Raw genomic sequence first — 22,978 nt, 5'->3', positions numbered from 1 at the left:
TTGAATACAAGAAACAGAAGTGCAATCAAGTTAAATTAAAAAAGAAAAAGAAAATAAAGATTTACTCTAAGGATATAAACTATAAATGGTCAAGGACATCCAAGGTAGGGAAAAACTAGAATTAAGACTCATGAAGATTAGACCAAGAGGAAAGAGGCTTAAAAGCAACAATCAAAGACCTCAAAGACCACATGATTTCCTTCATCCCTGATTCTATCTATTTCACTTTCTTTGAACCTGCTTTATTCTGCTTATCTTCACAAGAATGATATAGCCACCAATCTCAAATCAGTGTGATGATCCCTTAACCTGGTTCAACCCAGTGAAGGAACGTACCACCCGCAAATCTAATCACCTCTTCCCAGGCGTTAAGGGTGAAACTGCTTGGTACAAACATGGACTAGGCCTGGCCCACCCAGGGACTGTGAGTAATGCAAGTACCAAAAAAAATATCCAAAATTGTCATTATGAGAGGAGAAATAAGTCAGTTAGAGAAAGACACCATATGATTTCACTCATGTGGAATTTAAGAAACAAAACAGACGAACATAGGGGAAGGGAAGGAAAAATAAAATAAGATGAAAACTGAGAGGTAGGCAAACCATAAGAGATGCCAAACTCTAGAAAACAAACTGAGGGTTGCTGGAGGGAAGGTGGGTAGGGGGAAGGGGTAATTGGGTGGTAGGCATTAAGGAGGGCATTTGATGTAATGAGCACTGGGTGTTATATACAACTGATGAATCACTAAATTCTACCTCTGAAACTAAAAAAAAAAAAAAAGGAAGAAAGAGAAAAAACAAAGACTGGGGGAAACAAACCAAAAAACAGATTCTTATATAGAGAACAAACAGATGGCTATGGGAGGGGGTACAAATGGGTAAAACAGGTGAAGGGGATTAAGAGTACACTCATTGTGATGAGCATGGAGTAATGTATATAATTGTTCAATCACTATACTGTACACCTGAAACTGATATAACACTGCATGTTATCCACACTGGAACTTAAAGACATTTTTTTTTTTCATTATGAGAAACAAAAACGTTAAAAGGATCACCATATCATGGTTTCCCTGGATTTGGTTTCCTGGGGATCAAGCCTTCCTGGATTTGTCTCTTGGGATTCCTTCACTCCCCTGGTTCCCCCACGGGGCTGATAGGACAAAAAACGTGTTCTCTACTGGACGATTCCACTTAAAGAAACTGAACCACAGTTAAATTCAAGGGAAAGAGGCAGGGTAGGCCTGTTTTCTCTGGGTGAAAAGGCATGATTGTAGCTTCATGTGACTTGGCCTGGTCCACAAGGGCTCAGGTTTCACTTATAAGCATAGCTGAATAATAAACTGTTCTTCTGCCTTTGCACATAACCGAAATAATACTAAGTCTAGTTGATCACCTGTCTCTGGAATATCTCTCAACTCTCCCTGTTGCTACTACTCTGGTCTGAGTAGCCATAATCTATAAACTATACTGCTGCACCTCAACCTTCCCACACTACAGCCAGAAAGATCTTTTAAAATCACAAATCCGATATGTCACTTCCTTAAAAATATTTTATGGCTCAAAATAAAATCTAAAGTTTTATCATTCCACAAAGCCCTACATGCTCTGGTCCCAGCGTACTTCTCGAGGCTCATCTCATGCTACACTCTTTCCCTTGTTCTCTCCATTCCAGTTCTGCCAAACTCTAAATTCCTTGACTTACTGTGCTCTCTTCTACTTCCAGGTTACCACATATACCATCGCCTCTATCTGGGGTTACTCTTTTACTCTTTCTTTGTCATGCCACCACCTACATGGTATTTCTGTCTCACTTAAATATGACCTCCTTGGGGAAGCCTTTCTGGATTCAGCAAACTGGTTGATGGTGCTTTTCCTTTTATTCCCAAAGTACCCTGTATTTTCATGATACTTTGTACACTGGTAAGTATTTAACACCAATTTTTCCTGTGAATGCACTATATACTTCATGAGGACAGGGACTGTGTCTGTTTCCTTCTCCACCAACAGTCCCAGAGCCTGGTGCATAGGACTCAGTTGTGTCGTGACTCCAAATGAAAGGTTTCTTGAAACAGATGAACATAAGGGGGACAAAAAGAGGGAGAGGCAAACCATAAAACAGACTCTTAACTATAGAGAACAAACTGAGGGTTGCTAGAGGGAAGGTGGGCAGGGGGATGGGTTAAATGGGTGATAGGTATTAAGGAGGGCAATTATGATGAGCACTGGGTAGTATATGTAAGTGATGAATCAATAAATTCTATTCCTGAAAAGAATACTACACTATATGTTAACTAAACAGAATTTAAATAAAAACTTGAAAGAAAAAAAAGTTAATGTTTCTAAAGTAACTTTGAACTCTCATTGCTCCCCTAATAAAAAATCATCAATTCTCCTTACTGCCTACTACCTTAAGAAATACTATATGTTTCCCTATATTACTTTCACTTCACACACGTTCTGTACTTCAATAGCTGTCTTAACTTGCTCTCCTCATTGAAAAGGCCAACCACTTGTTAAAATCCATCACATCTTTTAAACACTTCTTCTGCATCCTCCATGAAATCTTTCCTGATCTATCCCCTACAAGACAGATGACCCTGTCCTGCCCTGAACACCTGCAATAGTTTTTTTGCGGTAATAAGTTCTATTTTATCCCTCCCTTAAGCTACAAATTCATGAGTAGTAAATGTATCATACTCAGCAATTAAATCTCTGTACTATATAAAAGTGCCTCGCACTAGTATGTACCCAATAAATATTTGTTATTGAACTGAAGGAGAAATATAGCTCCCAACTTTTAGATTTTTACAAGTTTCAAGTTAAACTTAGGTCAAGGTCATTGTCAGTTTCAATTACTGCTTTTGAAACTGCTGGCTGCTATAAAGACCAGAGTTCATTACCTGCTTTGAGCATCTGTCTTCTCTAGCTTTTCCTGAAGTTGAATCCAGTCAATCAGTGCTTTGAAATCTCTTACATAGTTATCCAGCATCATCAGCACCTCCTGATTAAAACAAACAATAATCATTAAATTCCATTCAGAGACCGAAAAGTTCTAAGAACAAACTTTAGACTGAAGGACTTGGGAATTAATAATTTTTATATTATACTCCTCATTGAGAAAGGAGTAAAACCTACTGATTTAGTTTTTTGGGTCTTATTTTTGTTCTCACTGTACGGGAAGAAGTTAGTAAAGTTGAAAATCTAAGAATCAAGAGATGGTACTGATATTCCTTCTCAAGACCCCCCCCCCCATAACCATTCTTTTAATAAACCTTTACTATTAAGTATAATAAACAGTAAAATGCATAAAACAAATGTACAGATTAATTATTTCAAAGCAAAGACCCATGCATCCATCCACCCAGAAGAATGGTAGTCTCCAAAAGTTACCTGGTATCCCCTCCTAATCACTACTCTATCCTTGCTCCAAGGCAACCATTGCTTTGACTTCTACTAGTTTAATTTTATCTGACTTTGAAATTCATATAAATGAAATTATAGAGTATTTATTATTTTGTGACTTCTTTTGTACTTTTGTTTACTAGGTTCATTCATATTGCAGAATGAACCTGCAATTCATTTACTGTCATTCTCCAAGGTCATTACTGAGGAGTATTTTATTGCATGCATATTTATTTATCCAATCTACAGTTTAAGAACACTGGGGTGATTTCCAAATTATATGCTGTTATTTATATACATGTCCTCTGCACAAATGTATGCATTTCTGTTGAGAATAAGCCCAAGAGTGGAAATACAGGATGAGCACATGTTCTACTCAAGTATATAACACCAAACTGTTTTCCAAAGTGGTCGCCACTCCCCACCAGCAGTGTATGTGAGTTCTCCGTGCTCCACACCCACAACTACACTTGGTACTGTCCATTTGGGTTTTTCTTTATTTTTAACCTGAGCCATTCTGGTTGATGGTTGTGTAATGGCTTCATTTTTGTTTTAATATGATGATTACTAATGATTTTCAGACCTTTTTCATATGCTTGTTAGCCACTCTCATTTTGTGAAGTGCCTATTCAAGACTCTAGCCCAAGTGCCTATCAAATACTCTTGCCTTTTTCTTTTTGATAGGAAGGAGTTCCTTACATCTTTTGGATATGGGCTTTTTGGTTATACATGTTGCATACATATATTTGCCCTTTCACTCTCCTAATGGAACAGAATCTTTTAATGAAAATAAATTCCTAATATTAAGGTAGTCTAACTTTTGACTCTTTTATCTAAGACTGATACTATTTGTGTCATTTTTAAGCAATTATTTTCCTACCACAGGTCAGGAAGATATTCTCCAACATTATCTTTCAGAGCGTGGGTCTTTTTTTGGAGTCTCTCCTCTGTTATATTGCTCTGTTTCCTCTTGTACCAATACCAAACTAACTCACACTGCGGTAGCTCTAAAATAAAACTCAAGGGGTGCCCGGGGTGGGGGGGCGGTCAGCCGGTTAAATGTGCAACCCTTGATTTCAGCTCAGGTCACAATCTCAGGGTTGTAAGACCAAGCCCCACGACCGGCGTGGCGATGGGCGTGGAGCCTGCTTAAGGTTCTCTCTCCCAGAGGAGTTAAGATGGCAGACGTGTACGGGACCCTAATTTCGTCTGATCCCTGGAACTCAGCTAGATAGTTATCAAATCATTCTCAACACCTGTGAAATCAACCGGAGATGTGAGAAAAGAATTGCTGCAATTCTACAAACAGAACAGCGACCACCTTTTGCAAGGTAGGAGGTACGAAGAAGTGAATCTGAGGGTATATATCAGAAAATAAACCATGGGGGGAGGGAGCCTCCATAAGCCAGGTACCGGAAAGTGTTATAAGCGGAGAGCACAAAATCAGAACTTTTAGAAGTCTGCCTGAAAGGTGCTCAGGTGGTGAGGCAGGGCAGAATCCCAGGTGAGACAGCATGGCCTCAAGATCCACAGGGCCACAAAAAGCACTGGAGCAGGGGAAGCCAGCTGAGAAAACCGAGGTCAATCACCGGCTTTCTGCTCAATATTGCCATAAACCATGAACCACTGTGAGGCTGGGCGACTGCTCTCCGAGCAGGGGTCCTTTAAGAGGCAGACCCACAGGGAGAACTCTCTACCTCCCCTGGGAAGAATGGCACAGGCGCACACAGCAGGAGTCCATAAAGTTTACAGACTCCAAACCAGGTCAGGGTCACATGCCTGAGATAAAAATGCTCAGTCACACAACTGACTGGATATTTGTTACATTAGGAATTTTATTTATTATTTTAGCTATGATAAGGATATTGTGTTTTATATATAATTTTAGATACGCATACCTACATAATCAAAGACAATATGATATACTTTTGGTGATTTTCTACAGAACAATTAAATATTGATAAGGAGTGGGAGAGGTTATGGAAGAAGTAATATTGGCCATCTGTTGATAATTGTTGAATCTGGGTATTATATGTATGGGGGGAAGGACATCTTTATACAATTCTATCTTTATCTTTGTAGATGAAGTTCTATTTTTAACTTTTCCATAATAAAGTTTTTTTTAATTCTAATAAAAAAAATGCTCACAGACTGGGTGAACACAGTGTGTGGATGGAAACCAGGGAGACAAAAATGACTGATTACTTTTCAGTTAGGGCTCACTGAAGGGAGGTGAAGGGGCTCAAACTTTCACTTCTGGGGTTAGAGATCAGGGCGCCACCATTTTCATTCCCCCCATTGGTGTTAAAAGCCTTCAGACAGCAAAACAGCCACATAGTACAACCGGGGGCCACTTACACTAAGCCCAGACCACTGGCAAAGGGGAATGCAATTCTGTCTGGGCAATAACACCTGAGAATCAGCGCAATAGTCCCCTCCCCAAGAAGACCAGCAGAAAAATTCAGCTAATCCCATGTTTACCAATCATAGAGAGCTGCAGAACTCCAGCTCTTGGGGAAAACAGTACATAGCATTCTTATTATTCTATAATCTTTCAGTTTTATATTTTTTCCTTTTCCTATTTTATCAATTCTTTTTTTAAGTCTTTTTAATTTTCATTTTTACATTTACATTTTATATATATTCCACGTTCATGGTTTGGAAGAACAAATATTGCTGAAATGTCTATGCTACCCAGAGTGATCTACCCATTCAACACAATCCCTATCAAAATACCACCAGCATTTTTCACAGAGCTAGAACAAACAATCCTAAGATTTGTATGGAACCACAAATGACACCGAATAGCCAAAGCAATCCTGAAAAAGAAAAGTAAAGCAGGAGGCATCACAATTCTGGACTTCAAGCTATATTACAAAGCTATAATCGTCAAGACAGTATGGTACTGGCACAAATACAGACACATCGATTAATGGAACAGAATAGAGAACCCAGAAATGGACCCTCAACCCTATGGTCAACTAATCTTCAACAAAGCAGGAAAGAATATCCAATGGATGAAAGACAGTCTCTTCAACAAATGGTGTTGGGAAAACTGGACAGCCACATGCAGAAGAATGAAACTGGGCCATTTCCTTACACCATACACAAAAGTAAACTCAAAATGCATGAAAGACCGAAATGTGAAACAGGAATCCATCAAAATCCTAGAAGAGAACACAGGCAGCAACTTCTTTGACCTCAGCCACAGCAACTTCTTGCTAGACACGTGTCCAAAGGCAAGGGAAACAAAGGCAAAAATGAACTACTGGGACTTCATCAAGATAAAAAGGTTTTGCACAGCACAGGAAACAGTGGACAAAACCAAAAGACAACCAACAGAGTGGGAGAAAATATTTGCAAATGACATATCAGATAAAGGGCTAGTATCCAAAACATATAAAGAACTTACCAAACACACATACATACATACATACATAAATGAAGAAAAGAAAGAAACGAAAAGAAAAAAGAAAAGGAAAGAAGAGAAAAGAAAAAAGAAAAGCTCAAAACCCAGTACAGTAAATCCTCCAACTATATCTTTGACTGCAGGGTGGCCTAGGCTAATGCCAGCCCTTGGCATTTCCATAAAAATTCAGAATCAGTTTCTCAATTTCCCAGGGGAAAAAGGTGGAATTTTATTTGCAATTGCACTGATTCTACAGATCAACTAGAAGAAAACAGACATTTTTCATTAATACTGTCTTTTCTACTGTATGAAGAAATTTATGTATTTGTATTGTATTCAATGTCTCTCAAAATGTATCAGTTTTCTGTGTAGAGGTTTTGCATATCTCTTATTAGCTTTAGCCCTAAGAATAAATGGTAGTTAATTTAATTTTTTTTTTCTGATACTGTTGATTTTTATATTTTGAACTTGTATACAACTTTAACTCAATACATCTAATAATTTCTCTTTAGATTCTTCTAGATTTTCTAAATATATAAATGTAAATATGTCATCTGTGAATAATGACATATTTCTTTCTTTCCCTCCAAGCCTTATATATTTTATATATTATTCTTGTCTTTCTGTGTTGGCTAGGTGAAGTACAATGTTGAACAGATATAAAGATAGCTGACTCTGTCTCATTCCCAATTTCAGAAGGAAAGTTCTCAACAATTAAGTACAATGTTTACATAGGTTTTTTGGAAGTTTCTTTCTATCAGTAAGGATGTTCTCTTTTATTCTCAGTTTGCTAGTTTTATCATGAGTAGGAACTGAATTTCATCAAATAGTCTCCCTAGATCTACTGGACAATCATGATTTTTCATCTTTGTCATCTAATTTGGTAAATATTAATTTTATACTGAGGTTAAAACCAACACTGCAGTAATAGAATGACCCTAATTTGTGATGTATTGCCCAATATTTGAATCACCAAATTTAATATATCAATATTTGGTTTAGTATTTGTGCATCTCTACTAAGTGGTCTATACTTCCCTTTCTCATAAAAGCTTTGGTTATCAAGGTTGTGCTGAAAAGAGTTCTCTCTTTTTCTATGTTCTAGAAAAGTTTATGTAATACTGGCATTTTTTTGCTCAATTTTTTGTTGTTGTTAAGGTATAATTCACACACCATAAAATTTACCATTTAAAATTACACAATCCAGTCAATTTTAGTATATGCACAGAGTTGTTTAACTATCTAATTCCAGAACACTGTCATCACCCCAAAAAGAGATCCAGTACCCATTAATAGTCACTCCCCACCTTCCTCTCTCTCCAACCCTTGGAAACCACTAATCTATTTCTGTGTCATGGATTGGCCAGTTCTGGACATTTCAAATAAACAGAATCATACAGAATATGGTCTCTTGTGGCTAGATTTTTTTTACTTAGTATTTTCTAGGCTCATCTACCTGGTAGCATGTATCTGTACTTCAGTATTTTTTATGACTAAATAATTGCATAAATAAACACGTTTTGTTTATTCACTTATCAGTTGATGGAAATTTGGCTTGATTCCACTTTTTGCCCATTATGCTGCTATGAACATTCATGTACAAGTTTTTCTACGAACATATGTTTCTAATTCTCTTGGGTGTATTACCTAGTAGTGGATCTAAATTTAACATGAACCACCAAAACTTTTTCAACAACACCGCACCATTTTGCATTCTGATCAGCAATATACAGGCACATCTCATTTTATTATGCTTTGTTTTATGGCAGTTAGGAGATACCATGTTTTTTACAAATTAAAGGTTTCTGGCAACCCTGTGTTGAGCAAGTCTGTCTATGCTATTTCTTTTTTAACAGTGCTTATTTCAAGTCTCTGTGTTACATTTTGGTAATTCTTATAATATTTCAAACTTTTTCATTACTATTATATTTGTTATGGTGACCCATGATCAGTGATTACAACTCATTGAAACCTCAGATGACTGTTAGAAATTTTTAGCAATAAAGTATTTTTTATTTGAGGCAAATACATTGTTTCCTTAGACATGATGCTACTGCACTTAGACTATAGTATAAATATAATTTTTATATGAACTGGGAAACCAAAAAATTCATTTGACTCACTTTATTGTGGTGTTTACTTTATTGCAGTGGTCTGGAACTGAACCTGCAGGATGTCCAAGGCATGTCTGTATGAGGGTCTAAATTATTAACATCCTCGGGAGCACTTGCTGTTTTCTGACTTGTTGAGCCTCGTCATCCTAATGAGTGTGAAGTGGTATTATTGTGCTTTTTATCTGCATTGCCCTGAGAACTAAAATTGTTGAGCATATTTTCATGTGCTTTTTGGACATGGCATACCTTCTCTGAAGAAATGTCTATTGAAATCATTTGCCCTCTTTTTTTTTTTTTTAGAGAGGGGGATGGTGAGGGTCAGAGGGAGAGAGAGACTCTTAAGCAGGCTTCCAAAGCAGAGCTGACCCCAACATGACCTGACCCGAAATCAAGAGTCAGATATTTAACCAACTGAGCCACCTAGGATCCCCTGACCATTTTTAATCTAGGTTATTTGTCCTCTATATTTTTGAGCTGCAAGAGTTCTTTATATATTCTGGATATTAGACTGTAATAAGATACATGGCTTGGAAATATTTTCTCTCATTCTGTGGGGTGTCCTGTCACTTGATAGCATCCTATTACACATGTAAGTTTTTAATATTAATGAAGTTCAATTATCTATTTTTTTGTTTACTTGCATTTTGGGTATCATATCTAAGAAACTATTGCCAAGTCCAAGGTCACAGAGATTTACACCTATGTTTTCTTCAAAGAATGTCATAGTTTAAGCTTTTACATTTAGGTCTTTCATCTATTTTCAGTCACTTTTTATACATGGTGTAAGGAAGGGATTCAAATTCATTCCCTGTGTGTGCATATCTAGTTAAGCCCAGCACCATTTGTTGAAAAGACTATTCTTTCTCCATTAAATGGTCTTGGCACCTTCGTCAAAAATCAATGATCATCGGGGTGCCTGAGTGGCTCAGTCGTTAAGCATCTGCCTTCGGCCCAGGACGTGATCCCAGGGTCCTGGGATCGAGCCCCGCATTGGGCTCCCTGCTCAGCGGGAAGCCTGCTTCTCCCTCTCCCACTCCCCCTGCTTGTGTTCCCTCTCTCGCTGTCTCTCTCTGTCAAATAAAATCTTTAAAAAAAAAATCAATGATCACAGGGGCTCCTGGGTGGCTCAATCGGTTAAGCCTCCCTCTCCCATTGCCCCTCCCCCAACTCATGAACTCTTTCTTTAAAATAAATAAATAAATCTTTAAAAAAAAATCAAGATTTATTTCCAAGTTCTCAATTCTTTTCCATTGATCTATGTCTATCCTTATTCCAGTACCACGCTACTTTGGTTACTGCAGCTTTATAATGAGTTTTGAATGTAAGGAGTGTGAGCCTTCCAACTTTGTTCTTTTTCAAGACTGTTTTGGCTATTTTGTGTCCCTTGCATTTCCATGCATATTTTAGGATCTGCTTGTCCACTCTGCAAAAACAGAGATTAGAATTTTGGTAGGCATTGCATAGTGAAGGCCTACTGAATTTGCATAACACTTTGGAGAGCAATGCCATTTTATTTTTTTAATTTAAATTCAACTAACATATAATGTATTATGGTTTCAGAGGTAGAGGTCAGTGATTTATCAGTCTTATGTAATACCCAGTGCTCATTACATTACATACCCTCCGTAATGTCCATCACCCAATAACCCCAACCCCCCACTTCCCTCTCCTCCAGCAACCCTCAGTTTGTTTCCTATGACTAAGAGTCTCTTATGGTTTGTCACCCTCACTGGTTTCATTTTCTCTTATTTTTTCCTCTCTTCCCCTATGATCTTCTGTTTCGTTTCTTAAATTCCACATCAATGAGATCATAGGATAATTGTCTTCCTTTCTTTGACTTACTTCATGTACTTCTATACATGTTGTTATAAATGTCATTATTTCATTTTTTTTATGGCTGAGTAGTAGTCGATTGTGTGTATATGTGTGTGTGTGTATATATATATATATATATATACACACACACACCATTTCTCCCTTATCCATTCATCTGCCCACGGACATCAGGGCTCTTTCCATAGTTTGGCTATTGTGGACATTGCTGCAATAAACATTGCTGTGCAGGTGTCCCTTCAAATCACTACATTTGTATCTTTGGGGTAAATACCCACTAGTACAATTCCTGGGTCATAGGGTAGCTCTATTTTCAATTTTTTGAGGAACCTCCATACTGTTTTCCAGGATGCCTGCACCAGCTTGCATTCCCACTTTCTCCACATCCTCGCCAACATCTATTATTTCCTGACTTGGTAATTTTTAGCCATTCTGACTGGCAAGAGGTGGTATCTCATTGTGGTTTTGATTTGTATTTCCCTAATGCCAAGTGAGGTGGAGCATTTTTTCATGTGTCTGTTGGCCATTCGTTTATCTTCTTTAGAGAAATGTCTGTTCATGTCTTCTGCCCATTTCTTGATTGGATTATTTGGTTTTGGGGTGTTGAGCTTGATAAGTTCTTTATAGATTTTGGATATTAGCCTTTTATCTGATATGCCATTTGCAAATATCTTCTCCCATTCTGTCGGTTGTCTTTTGATTTTGTCTGCTATTTCCTTTGTTCTGCAAAAGCTTTTTATCTTGATGAAGTCCCAATAGCTCATTTTTGCCTTTGTTTCCCTTGCCTTTGGACACGTGTCTAGCAAGAAGTTGCTGTGGCTGAGGTCAAAGAGTTGCTGCCTGTGTTCTCTTCTAGGATTTTGATGGATTTCTGTCTCACATTTCGGTCTTTCATCCTCCATTTTGAGTTTATTTTTGTGTATGGTGTAAGGAAATGGCCCAGTTTCATTCTTCTGTATGTGGCTGTCCAATTTTCCCAACATAATTTGTTGAAGAGACTGTCTTTCATCCATTGGATATTCTTTCCTGCTTCGTTGAAGATTAGTTGATCATAGAGTTGAGGGTCCATTTTTGGGTTCTCTATTCTGTTCCATTAATCGATGTCTGTATTTGTGCCAGTACCATACTGTCTTGATGATAACAGCTTTGTAATACAACTTGATGTCCGGAATTGTGATGCTATCAGTTTTGGTTTCTTTTTTCGGGATTGCTTTGGCTATTTGGGGTCTCTTCTGGTTCTATACAAATTTTGCAATTCTTTTTTTCAGCTCTGTGAAAAAAACCTGATGGTATTTTGATTGCATTGAATGTGTAGACAGCTCTAGGTAGCATAGACATTTTAACAATATTTGTTCTTCCCATCCATGAGCATGGAACGTTTTTCCATTTCTTTGTGTCTTCCTCAATTTCCTTTATGAGTGTTCTATAGTTTCCTGAGTATAGATCCTTTGCCTCTCAGGTTAGGTTTATTCCTACATATCTTATGGTTTTCAATGCAATTACAAATGGGATGAACTCCTTAATTTCTCTTTCTTCTGTCTCATTGTTAGTGTATAGAAATACAACTGATTTCTGTGCATTGATTTTACATCCTGCCACACTGATGAATTTCTGTATGAGTTCTTGAAATTTGGGGGTTAAATCTTTGGGTTTTCCACAGAGTATCATGTCATCTGCAAAGAGTAAGAGAGTTTGACTTCTTTGCTGATTTGGATGTCTTTTATTTCTTTTTGTTGTCTGATTGCTGAGGCTAGGACTTCTGGTACTGTGTTGAACAGCAGTGGTGATAGTGGACATCCCTGCCGTGTTCCTGACCTTAGGAGAAATGCTCTCAGGTTTTCCCTGTTGAGAATGGTATTTTGTGGGTTTTTTGTATATGGCTTAGAGCACTGCCATCTTAAGTCTTCCAATCCATAAGCTCAGATGTCTTCCTCTTTATATAGGTCTTCTTTAATTTCTTCTAATGATGTTTTGTAGTTCTTAGTGTACAAGTTGAACTTCTTTGGTTAAATGTATTCCTAAATGTTTTTTTTCTTTTTGATGCAACTATAATTGGACTGCTTTCTTAATTTCGTTTTTTGATTGTGCATTACTGACATATAGAAACACAACTGACTTTTGTGTACTGATCTTGTATTCTGCAACCTTGCTGAGTTTGTTTATTAGTTCTAATAGTTTATATGTGTTTATAGATTCTTTAGGGTTTTCTATATGTAGACCCATGTCATCTGCAAATATAGTTTTACTTCTTCCTTTCCATCTGCATGCTTTCTATTTCTTTATCTTGTCTAATTGCCCGGGCCAGATAATATTGAACATAAGCAGCAAAAACAGACAACAATATTTTGTTTCTGATCTTAGCAGGGAAATCTAATTTTCTTCTTTAGATAAACCAAGTTACATTACTATGAGACTACATTATACACATCTGGCAAAGATGTTTTTTTCTAGGCAATAATTAGTCTTACATATTAATGGCAATGAAAATTTACATAAGAAAAGACTGTAAAAGCATAGACCACTGAGATCCACTCCATTGCTCAGAAAGAACTGATCTCAAATGTAAATATGTGTGTAGATAGTGGCTAATTGGCTAAAGTTGTCACTTAAATGTATAAGGTAAGGAACTATAAAGCGTATTCACTTTATCAGTCTCATACCATTCTCACCTTACTATAGAGATATATGGTTCTCCTTTTACTATAAAAGACAAGTTTCCACACTCCCAAGATGATCACCAAAAAATACCAACCAACTATAAAAATGATCATTGGGTTTATAAATACATCACTTTTCCATAACTAAGTCTTACTGACCTAGTTTCAGTGGAACTCAAAATCTCAAAAACACTTTTCACTTATAAATGTTTTTTAAAATATAGATATACTTCGGAAATCAGACCCAAAACTAATAATAAATGTATGCCAAATTAGTCACAAATGAAATACAGTACCAACATCTCTTCAGTCATAAAGTTACATTCTAACTTAAAATATTCTTCTGAACAAAGAAGTATTGTTTATTTCCTTTCAAAGGTAATCCTTTGTGCCAAATCACTGGTAATAAAAGTCTTCTACAATCAGGAAAAGGAAAAATTAAAAAATTTACTTGGCTTCCTTTTTCTCGATTCTACAAATATAATTCAAATTCAATTAAATTCAACTTAAATCACCTACATTAGGCACAGAAAGATATAGTTCAGAATGATTTATTTCAGAATTTTTTTGCTTTCCCTTTTTGCTAACAACAAAAAAAGACAAAGAGAAGGAAGAAAAACCCTCTAAAGCTCAAGAATATAAGCAGCTATACTTCTGATACTACTTGGCACAGAGAAAGTATATTTGGTGGCTTAAACAACCTATTTTAAGGAATTTTCAGCACAATGTTATCAAAAATGATCAGAGTGGTACCATGCAACTGTAATCCGAGTCATGTTTTATGAACAAGGGAATACAAACAAGACAAGCAGCTGGAGCAGCCTCTTTAGTCACTGATGCACATCTTTCTCCATACAGCTATGAAGGCCATTTTGTCAAGCAGGATGAAACAGAACAAAAGTGGCTCTGAAAGTAATGTTATAGGCATTCAGATAACTATATATAGATATACAGCTAAAATTACCAATTAGTTTACCAATTGGCTGCAATGGATTCGATTGGTTTGTAATTAATTCTAGTTACTGGCGCACAGAGCAGGATGGTTGGCGCCATCCCTTTGTCCTTCTGACACACAATACTAGTACATCGGCCCTTGGGCCCAGGACATCAACACAGTTCTCCAATTTAGCTACAGGAATGAGCACAGTGGTATATCCCTGTAGTAAGGAAGGGATGGAAACATGCATCACATGAGAAGTCAGTGACAAAGGGAACCTTCTAAGAAAGAGCTTTGCCAAAAGTGAAACAAGTTTTAAAAAGCATTATTTCTTAAGAACTTACTTAGTTTTTTAAAAGCTACTAATGGAAATAGTTCAAAAGGGAAATCATCTGAAAGGAAAATGGCAAGTAAACCACTTTCGAAACTAATAGTATCATTCACAGTCATCTTCAACCTTCAATCATTCATCTCTTTCAAATACCTCCCCTTAATTTTCAACATAAGCAGCTTGGTTAAAAAAAAAATACAAAACATATTCAATGAATGAACACCTGTAAATGAAAATCTGCTAATGAGAACCATTCTCCTATAATTTAATCTTTACCAGGATCTTTGTGGATAAATAAAATTTGCAGTTGCCTGGGTAATGATACAAATATCTTTCTGCAGTAGCTAATTTTTATTTCAACTCATTTGGAAGTTGGCTTAACTACACAATTTTCTCTTACAGTATTTCCCACTAAGAAGACTCAGAGACCCACTGCAGCCAAGAATAAATAAATATGCTAAAAAATATTTTGTTACAAAGCTCAAAATAACATATTCAATCAAATTCCCCACTGACGCCTGCATGGTTACCTAAACATCTGCTTAAGGCATTTCTTTTGCCAGAATATTTTCGCAATGCCAAACTAAAAGCTTATATTCAGGCTGAAGGTCCTCAGCCCTCATCTAGACCACACTCATCATTTACAAACACAAAGGTAGAATAAGGTGTGGTGACTTTTTCCAAAGTCATATGACTAGCTCAGTGGAAACACTGGAAATAACTACTGTCCCATGAGATCTACTACTGTGCAGGGAAAGTACAAATACCACGTACCACATGCAAAAACTCTTCCACAATCCTACAGCCCAAAGTCAGCTCTCCTGCTATAAATATTACCAAATATAATAACTAATGTGCAAAACTCCTAAGTGCTATTCCTGAACCTGAAAGGGAAAGAACACTTTTCTCCCTCATGCCATGTATTTGTTAAAATGCATCTCACATCCTAAAAGAAAAATACCATGATGTTTTTCTAAAATTTTAACCTCCATTGAGTCACCATGCATGGAAGAGCAAAGTTTATTTCAAAGACATAAACAGGGGGCACCTTGGTGGCTCAGTTGGTTGAGTGCCTGCCCTTGGCTCAGGTCATAATCCTGGGGTCCTGGGGTCATGCCCCACAGGGGGCTCCCTGCTCAGTGGGGAGCCTGCTTCCTCTCCCTCTGCCTGCCACTCCCTCTGCTTGTGCTCACTCTTATTCCCCCTCTGTCAAATAAATACATTAAATTAAATTTTAAAAATGCCCTTCCCATTAAAAAAAACAAAGACATAAACAGACTCCTTCTCCCCAGCAAACAAATCTCAAATACTTTTCATAATCTAGACAAATAATATAATAGAATTATAACCTTTGCTATACATCTTGTGATCCGGACACCAAGAAGATCTACGTTCTGTGTTGCACTCACTGTCAGGTAAATTTCTATCATTTCAAAATAACAGCAGAAAATAACTGAAAAAAATTTAAAAAAAACAGAATCCCTCAATGAAAAATATAAATAACCCAATATAATATCCACAGCAGGAGTAGCACAGATACCCTTCTATAAAAGGAAATCTTTAAATAAATTTCTTTAACTTTGATTTTTAAATCAATCTGATGTGTTTGACCTAAAAGAGTTTTGTTATAACTTTTTCAGGCTCATGAATAGCACCCAAAACAGTGCGTGCTATAATAAATAATCAGTGAACACTTGTTGCATGAAAGAAAGTCCATTTGAGTTCTAGCCTTTAGCTCTGATGTTAATTCATTACATAATGTCAGCCATATCACTTAGTTTTACAGTTCCGTATTGGTAAAATAGAGGGCTGGATTATATAATTTCTAAAATCATATTCAGATGTCATGATTTATGATACTATTTCACATTCTGCTCTTTTTCTTTCTAATACAAATCATGTACATTTTTAATTCTTTTTTCTGACAAAGCTAAATTAAAATTTATGTGTTTATATTTCTTGATTTTTTAAATGCCAAGTTTTACAAGAAAAAAATACTCTCTAATTATAAATAGGAAACAAGAACTGTACCTTTCATAGAAACTGCTATCTCCCAGAATCCTAATAAATTCATCCTTTGATACTTCTAAAACTCAACTCTCTTAAGAAATTTCATGCTGTATTGTGAATACAGTTGAATTAAAAGGTCAGTATTAGTGTATAAATTTTTTTTAAAAATTTTATCCTATGTCAAAAAATTATTTCTGAGGCAAATAATTTTAAAACAAATATACTTTGAGAAAGATCACTGCAGTTTAAATTTAATGATAAAGATGATACCTTAAAAATAAACTAATTGCCAAAGAAAGATTCTAGAAATACTATTATATTTTGGAGGCCCCGTATATTTTTATTAGAGTACCACAAACCAGATTTAAGACCCATTTATTACATTTTTTACTGTATGTACCCAGAAGTGTGATGGAAATAAAAAAGCATATGACATGGTCTTCATTAAAGATGTTTCCAATTAAAACATAAAAACCACCAAACACTCTACATAAGAAACAGATCATGACCAAATTTCAATGTAAACACTCATTAACAAAGAAAACCACGGAAGATACCTGAACCTTTAAACAAATATATCACTAGGAAATCTGCCTTACTTGTCCATCACTAGGAACAATTACATCTGTAAACTCCCCAAATTGTTCAAATTCATTTAATTTATTATTTTATTGGAGGATAATTGGTATGAGTAAATTATGTTACTTAGTTCATATTTTTTTATAATTTTTTATTATATTATGTTAGTCACCATACAGTACATCCCTAGTTTTTGATGTAAAGTTCCATGATTCATTACTTGGGTATAACACCCAGTGCACCATGCGATATGAGCCCTCCTTACTACCCATCACCAGCCTATCCCGTTCATATTTTCATTAGCACCTAATGAAATGAATAGCAAACCAACATAAAGACCTAAATCCCATAATCAATAGGTAGAGCATGCCAACTAAACCGAAATAGCTTAAGAGAATGTTCACCTGAGACAATAGTGCATATAAAAACTAAGAGGGGGCACCTGGGTGACTCAGTCACTTAAGCGTCCAACTCCTGGTTTCAGCTCAGGTCATGATCTCAGGGTCCTGAGATTGACCCCATGTTGGGGGCTCTGACTCAGCAAGGAGTCTGCTTGAGATTCTCTCTCTCCCTCCCCCTTTGCCTCTCCCCTCACTCACACTCAAGCATGCACACACTATCTTGTGCTCTCTCTCTCTCAAATAAAATCTTAAAAAAAAAAAAAAACCAAAACTTAAGAGGACTGCAGAGATAAGCCATATGAGAGTTAATTATTGTTACTTCTGATACTGTTATCATGACCAATGCATGTTATTTGAGCTCACTGGCAGCACACTTCATGGATTACCTTTGCAAAGCATCATTTACATGACTGTGTCTCTATTAAATATTTAAAAATAGTGAGGAAAAGAGGTATGGTGTAGTACAACTGCATGATAAGGTAGCTAGATCGCACTCAAATAATTGTCTCATCCTTTCTTAAACAGGAAATAAGAAGTTTCCTGCCTAAGAACACTGGACAGGACTTCCCTGGGATACAGCACTTTTAGAAAATCCATTTCCTAAAGATTTATTTCCCAAGAACATCAGCTCAAACTCTTTGATTTGTCCAAAGAGCACCAGTAAATTCCTATTAAATAGTTTTCACCAAAGAAACAAAGCTTGATTATTACTCAGTAAACATTATGAATTCAACGTTTACCTTTTTAGTATTCTTGCCTTATTTTATTCTGTTATCCTACTTTATAACCGCAATATATTTAATTTTTTACAGGAATCATGAAAAGATAAGGAGGTATCTACCTAACGTAATTATAGAAGGAGTCATTCCAACAAGAAGCCTGAGTCTGATATGCAGCAGAGCAAATTGACAGAAGAGTTGAAGCCTGCTATTGGAAGACATTGTCGGGATACTAGGAAATAGGGATTGAGCAAAACGTTGACAAGGATTCATGGACAGGATTCTAGCAAGTGAATAGGATTCAAGACGAGGCAATCTATACACAGGCTGAAGCAATAAGCATGGTTAAAAAGAGCGTGAGGGGAGGAGGAGTTACATCTGGATCTCTACAAATGAACATCTTCAGTGCTGAGTATTGAGGTACGAAGCGGGGAGCCGGGAAACCGCACACAGATATCGGAAGGTAAACGGAAGGCGGAGGGAGCCGTCATGTTCGGGCGCTGAGAACCGGTAGCCACCTGCACGGGGGAGAGGGCGGACTCGCGGACCGGCACCCGCGAAACAGCAGACTGAGACCATGAGCCAGGGAACACGCGCCACCAGACTGAAACAGACCTCCCGTGTACTCACCGGAACCAGACTGAGACCGGGACCTCCAGAGCTTGCGGGGGCAGCTGGCGGCTGGCGGCCTTAGAAACACAAAGGACAGAGACGCGCCGGCCCTGGAAGCGAGGGCAGGGACGCTGGGTGTGGGGCGCACATCCCGGGACGCTGCAGGGTTGAGCAGCACCAACAGAAACAGAGTTAAAGTGGCCAAAACATCAGTGGAGAACGGTCCGTGATCCCTCTGTTCTGAGACAGAGGCTGAGATTTGGCTACTTCTGCTCTCTCAGAAGAGGCACAGCAGACCACCAGGGAAAGCCGCCAGAGAACAAAAGCCTGGAAATACCGGCTCACAGTGTGCCCATCCCCATCCCCCCTCGCAGGCTGCCTGAGTATTGGCGCGGCAGGCCCCTCCCCCAGAAGGCAGGCTGAAAAATCAAGAAGCCCACATCCCTAAGATCCCTATAAAACAAGGGCGCACCACCTGGGTTCCGGTCAATAATTTGGGCTCTGGACAACCCCACAACCTCTCCTCATCAGAATGACGAGAAGGAGAAATCCCACCCCAGCAAAGAAAAGACAATGAGTCTGTGGCCTTTGCCAAGGAACTAATGGATATTGATATAACCAAATATTCAGAAATAGAATTCAGAGTAACAATGGTCAAGATGATGTGTAGACTTGAAGAAAGTATTAACGAAAATGTTAATGAGAATGTAGAATCGCTAAGGGCGGAAATGAGAGCGAATCTGGCAGAAATTTAAAATTCTATGAGCCAAATGCAGTCAAAACTAGAGGCTCTGACGGCCAGGGTGAATGAGGCAGAAAATCGTATCGGCGAATTGGAGGATGGGTTAGTAGAAGAGAAAACTAAAATAGAATCTGGGCTCAAAAAAATTCACGCACAGGAATGTAGGTTACGGGAGATTACTGAGTCAATGAAACGTTCCAATGTCAGAATCATCGGCATCCCCGAGGGGGTGGAGAAAAACAGAGGTCTAGAAGAGATATTTGAACAAATTGTAGCTGAAAACTTCCCTAATCTAGCAAGGGAAACAAACATTCGTGTCCAAGAGGCAGAGAGGACCCCTCCCAAGCTCAACCACGAAAAAACTTACGCCACGTCACGTCATAGTACAATTCGCAAATATTAGATCCAAGGATACAGTATTGAAAGCGGCCAGGGCAAAGAAATTTCTCACATACCAAGGCAAAGGTATCAGAATTACGTCAGACCTGTCTACACAGACCTGGAATGAGAGAAAGGGTTGGGGGGGCATTTTTAAAGCTCTTTCAGAGAAAAACATGCAGCCAAGGATCCTTTATCCAGCAAGGCTGTCATTCAGAATGGATGGAGAAATAAAAACCTTCCAGAATCGCCAGTCATTGACCAATTTCGTAACCACGAAACCAGCCCTACAGGAGATATTAAGGGGAGTTCTATAAAAGTAAAAAGGCTCCAAGAGTGATACAGCACAGAAAGTCACAACCAATACAAACAACGACTTTACTGGCAACATGGCATCATTAAAATCATCTCTCTCAATAATCAGTCTCAATGTAAATGGCCTAAATGCTCCCATAAAACACCACAGGGTTGCAGATTGGATACAAAGACCCATCCATTTGCTGTCTACAAAAGATTCATTTTGAACCTAAAGATACATTCAGACTGAAAGTAAAGGGATGGAACACCATCTTTCACACCAATGGACCTCAAAACAAAGCTGGGGCGGCAATTCTCATATCAGACAGATTGGATTTTAAACTAAAGACTATAGTTAGAGACACAGAAGGGCACTATATTATTCTTAAAGGATGTATCCAACAAGTGGATATGACAATTATAAATATATATGCCCCCACCAGGGGAGCAGCAAGATACACAAGCCAACTCTTAACCAGAATAAAGAGACATATAGATAAAAATACGTTCATAGTAGGGGACCTCAACACTCCACTATCGGCAATAGACAGATCACCTAAGCAAGAAATCAACAAAGAAGCAAGAGCTTTGAATGCCATACTCAACGAGTTGGACCTCATGGATATATATATAGAACACTACACCCCAGAACCAAAGAATACTCATTCTATTCTAATGCCCATGGAACATTCTCAAGAATAGACCATGTTCTGGGTCACAAAACAGGTCTCAACCGATACCAAAAGATTGAAATAATTCCCTGCATATTCTCAGACCACAACGTTTTGAAATTGGAACTCAATCACAAGGAATAATTTGGAAGAAACTCAAACACTTGGAGACTAAGAACCATCCTGCTCAGGAATGACTCGATAAACCAGGAAATCAAAAATCAATTTAAACAATTTATGGAGACCAACGAGAATGAAAACACAACAGTCCAAAACCTATGGGATACTTCAAAGGCAGTCCTAAGGGGGAAATACATAGCCATCCAAGCCTCACTCAAAAGAATAGAAAAATCTAAAATGCAGTTTTTATATTCTCACCTCAAGAAGCTGGAACAGGAACAGAGATACAGGCCTAATCCACGCACAAGGAAGCAGCTGACCAAGATTAGAGCAGAAATCAATATTAGAAACCAGGAGTACAGGAGAGCAAATCAACAGAACTAGGTGATTCTTTGAGAGAATTAATAAAATTGACAGACCACTGGCAAGATTTGTCCAAAAGAATAGAGAAAGGACCCAAATTAATAAAATTATGAATGAAAAAGCGGAGGTCAAAACCAACACCAATGAAATTGGAAGGATTATTAGAAAATTTTATCAACAGCTTTATGCCAATAAGTTAAGCAATCTGGAAGAAATGGAGGACTTCCTGGAAACCTATAAACTGCCAAGACTGAAAAAGGAAGAAATGATTTTTTTATTTTTTTATTTTAATGTTTTTTTTATTATATTTTGCTAGTCACCATACAGTACATCCCTGGTTTCCAATGTAAAGTTCGATGATTAATTACTTGCGTATAACACCCAGTGCACCATGCAATACGTGCCCTCCTTACTACCCATCCCCAGTCTATCCCATTTCCCCACCCCCCCCCGGAGGCCCTCAGGTTATTTCTCAGAGTCCATAGTCTCTCATGCTTCATTCCCCCTTCTGATTACCCCCCTTCCTTTATCCCTTTCTTCCCCTACCGATCTTCCTAGATCTTAGGTTCCATAGATGAGAGAAATCATATGATAATTGTCTTTCTCTGCGTGACTCATTTCACTTAGCATTATCTCTTCCAGTGCCGTCCAAGTTACAGCAAATGTTGAGAAATCGTTCTTTCTGATAGATGAGTAATATTCCATTGTATATATGGACCACAACTTTTTAATCCAGTCATCTGCTGAAGGGCATCTCAGCTCCTTCCACGATTTGGCTACTGTGGAAAATGCTGCTATGAACATTGTGGTGCATATGGCCCTTCTCTTCACTACGCCTTTATCTTTCGGGTAAACACCCAGTAGTGCAATGCCCGGGTCATAAGGTAGCTCAATTTTTAACTTTTTAAGGGACCTCCACACTGTTTTCCAGAGTGGCTGTACCAACTTGCATTCCCACCAACAATGTAAGAGGGATCCCCTTTCTCCACATCCTCTCCAGCAATTGTTGTTTCTTGCCTTGTCAAATTTTGCCATTCTAACTGGTGTAAGGTGGTAACTTAGTGTGTTTTTGATTTAAATTTCCCTGATGGCTAATGATTTTGAACATTTTTTCATGTGTCTGTTAGCCATTTGTATGTCTTCATTGGAAAAGTGTCTGTTCATATCTTCTGCCCATTTTATGATTTATTTGTTTCTCGTGTATTGAGTTTGAGAAGTTCTTTGTAGATCTTGGATACCAGTCTTTTATCTGTAGTGTCATTTGCAAATATATTCTCCCATTCCGTGGGCTGCTGCTTAGTTTTTTTGACTGTTTCCTTGGCTACGCAGACGCTTTTTATCTTGATGAAGTCCCACAACTTCATTTTATCTTTTGTTTCTCTTGCCTTTGGAGATATGTCAT

General features: G+C 37.7%; 1 protein-coding gene across 14 annotated transcripts in view; it reads right to left on the bottom strand.

The window, feature by feature from the left end:
* SCAPER (S-phase cyclin A associated protein in the ER) overlaps positions 1 to 22,978 on the bottom strand; it is a 522,862-nt gene that overhangs the window by 438,398 nt on the left and 61,486 nt on the right. For all 14 annotated transcript variants that reach the window (XM_057303865.1, XM_048221477.2, XM_048221494.2 and 11 more), the window contains one exon: positions 2,903 to 3,003. In XM_057303865.1, coding sequence (XP_057159848.1) covers positions 2,903 to 2,994 — 92 coding nt within the window. In that variant the 5' untranslated portion in view covers positions 2,995 to 3,003. The remainder of the gene's footprint in view (positions 1 to 2,902; positions 3,004 to 22,978) is intronic.

The sequence above is a fragment of the Ursus arctos genome, unplaced genomic scaffold, assembly GCF_023065955.2.
Source record: "Ursus arctos isolate Adak ecotype North America unplaced genomic scaffold, UrsArc2.0 scaffold_28, whole genome shotgun sequence".
Taxonomy (NCBI): Eukaryota; Metazoa; Chordata; class Mammalia; order Carnivora; family Ursidae; genus Ursus; species Ursus arctos.
Note: the sequence above shows the minus strand (reverse complement) of the source record. Positions and strands in the feature narration are given on the sequence as shown.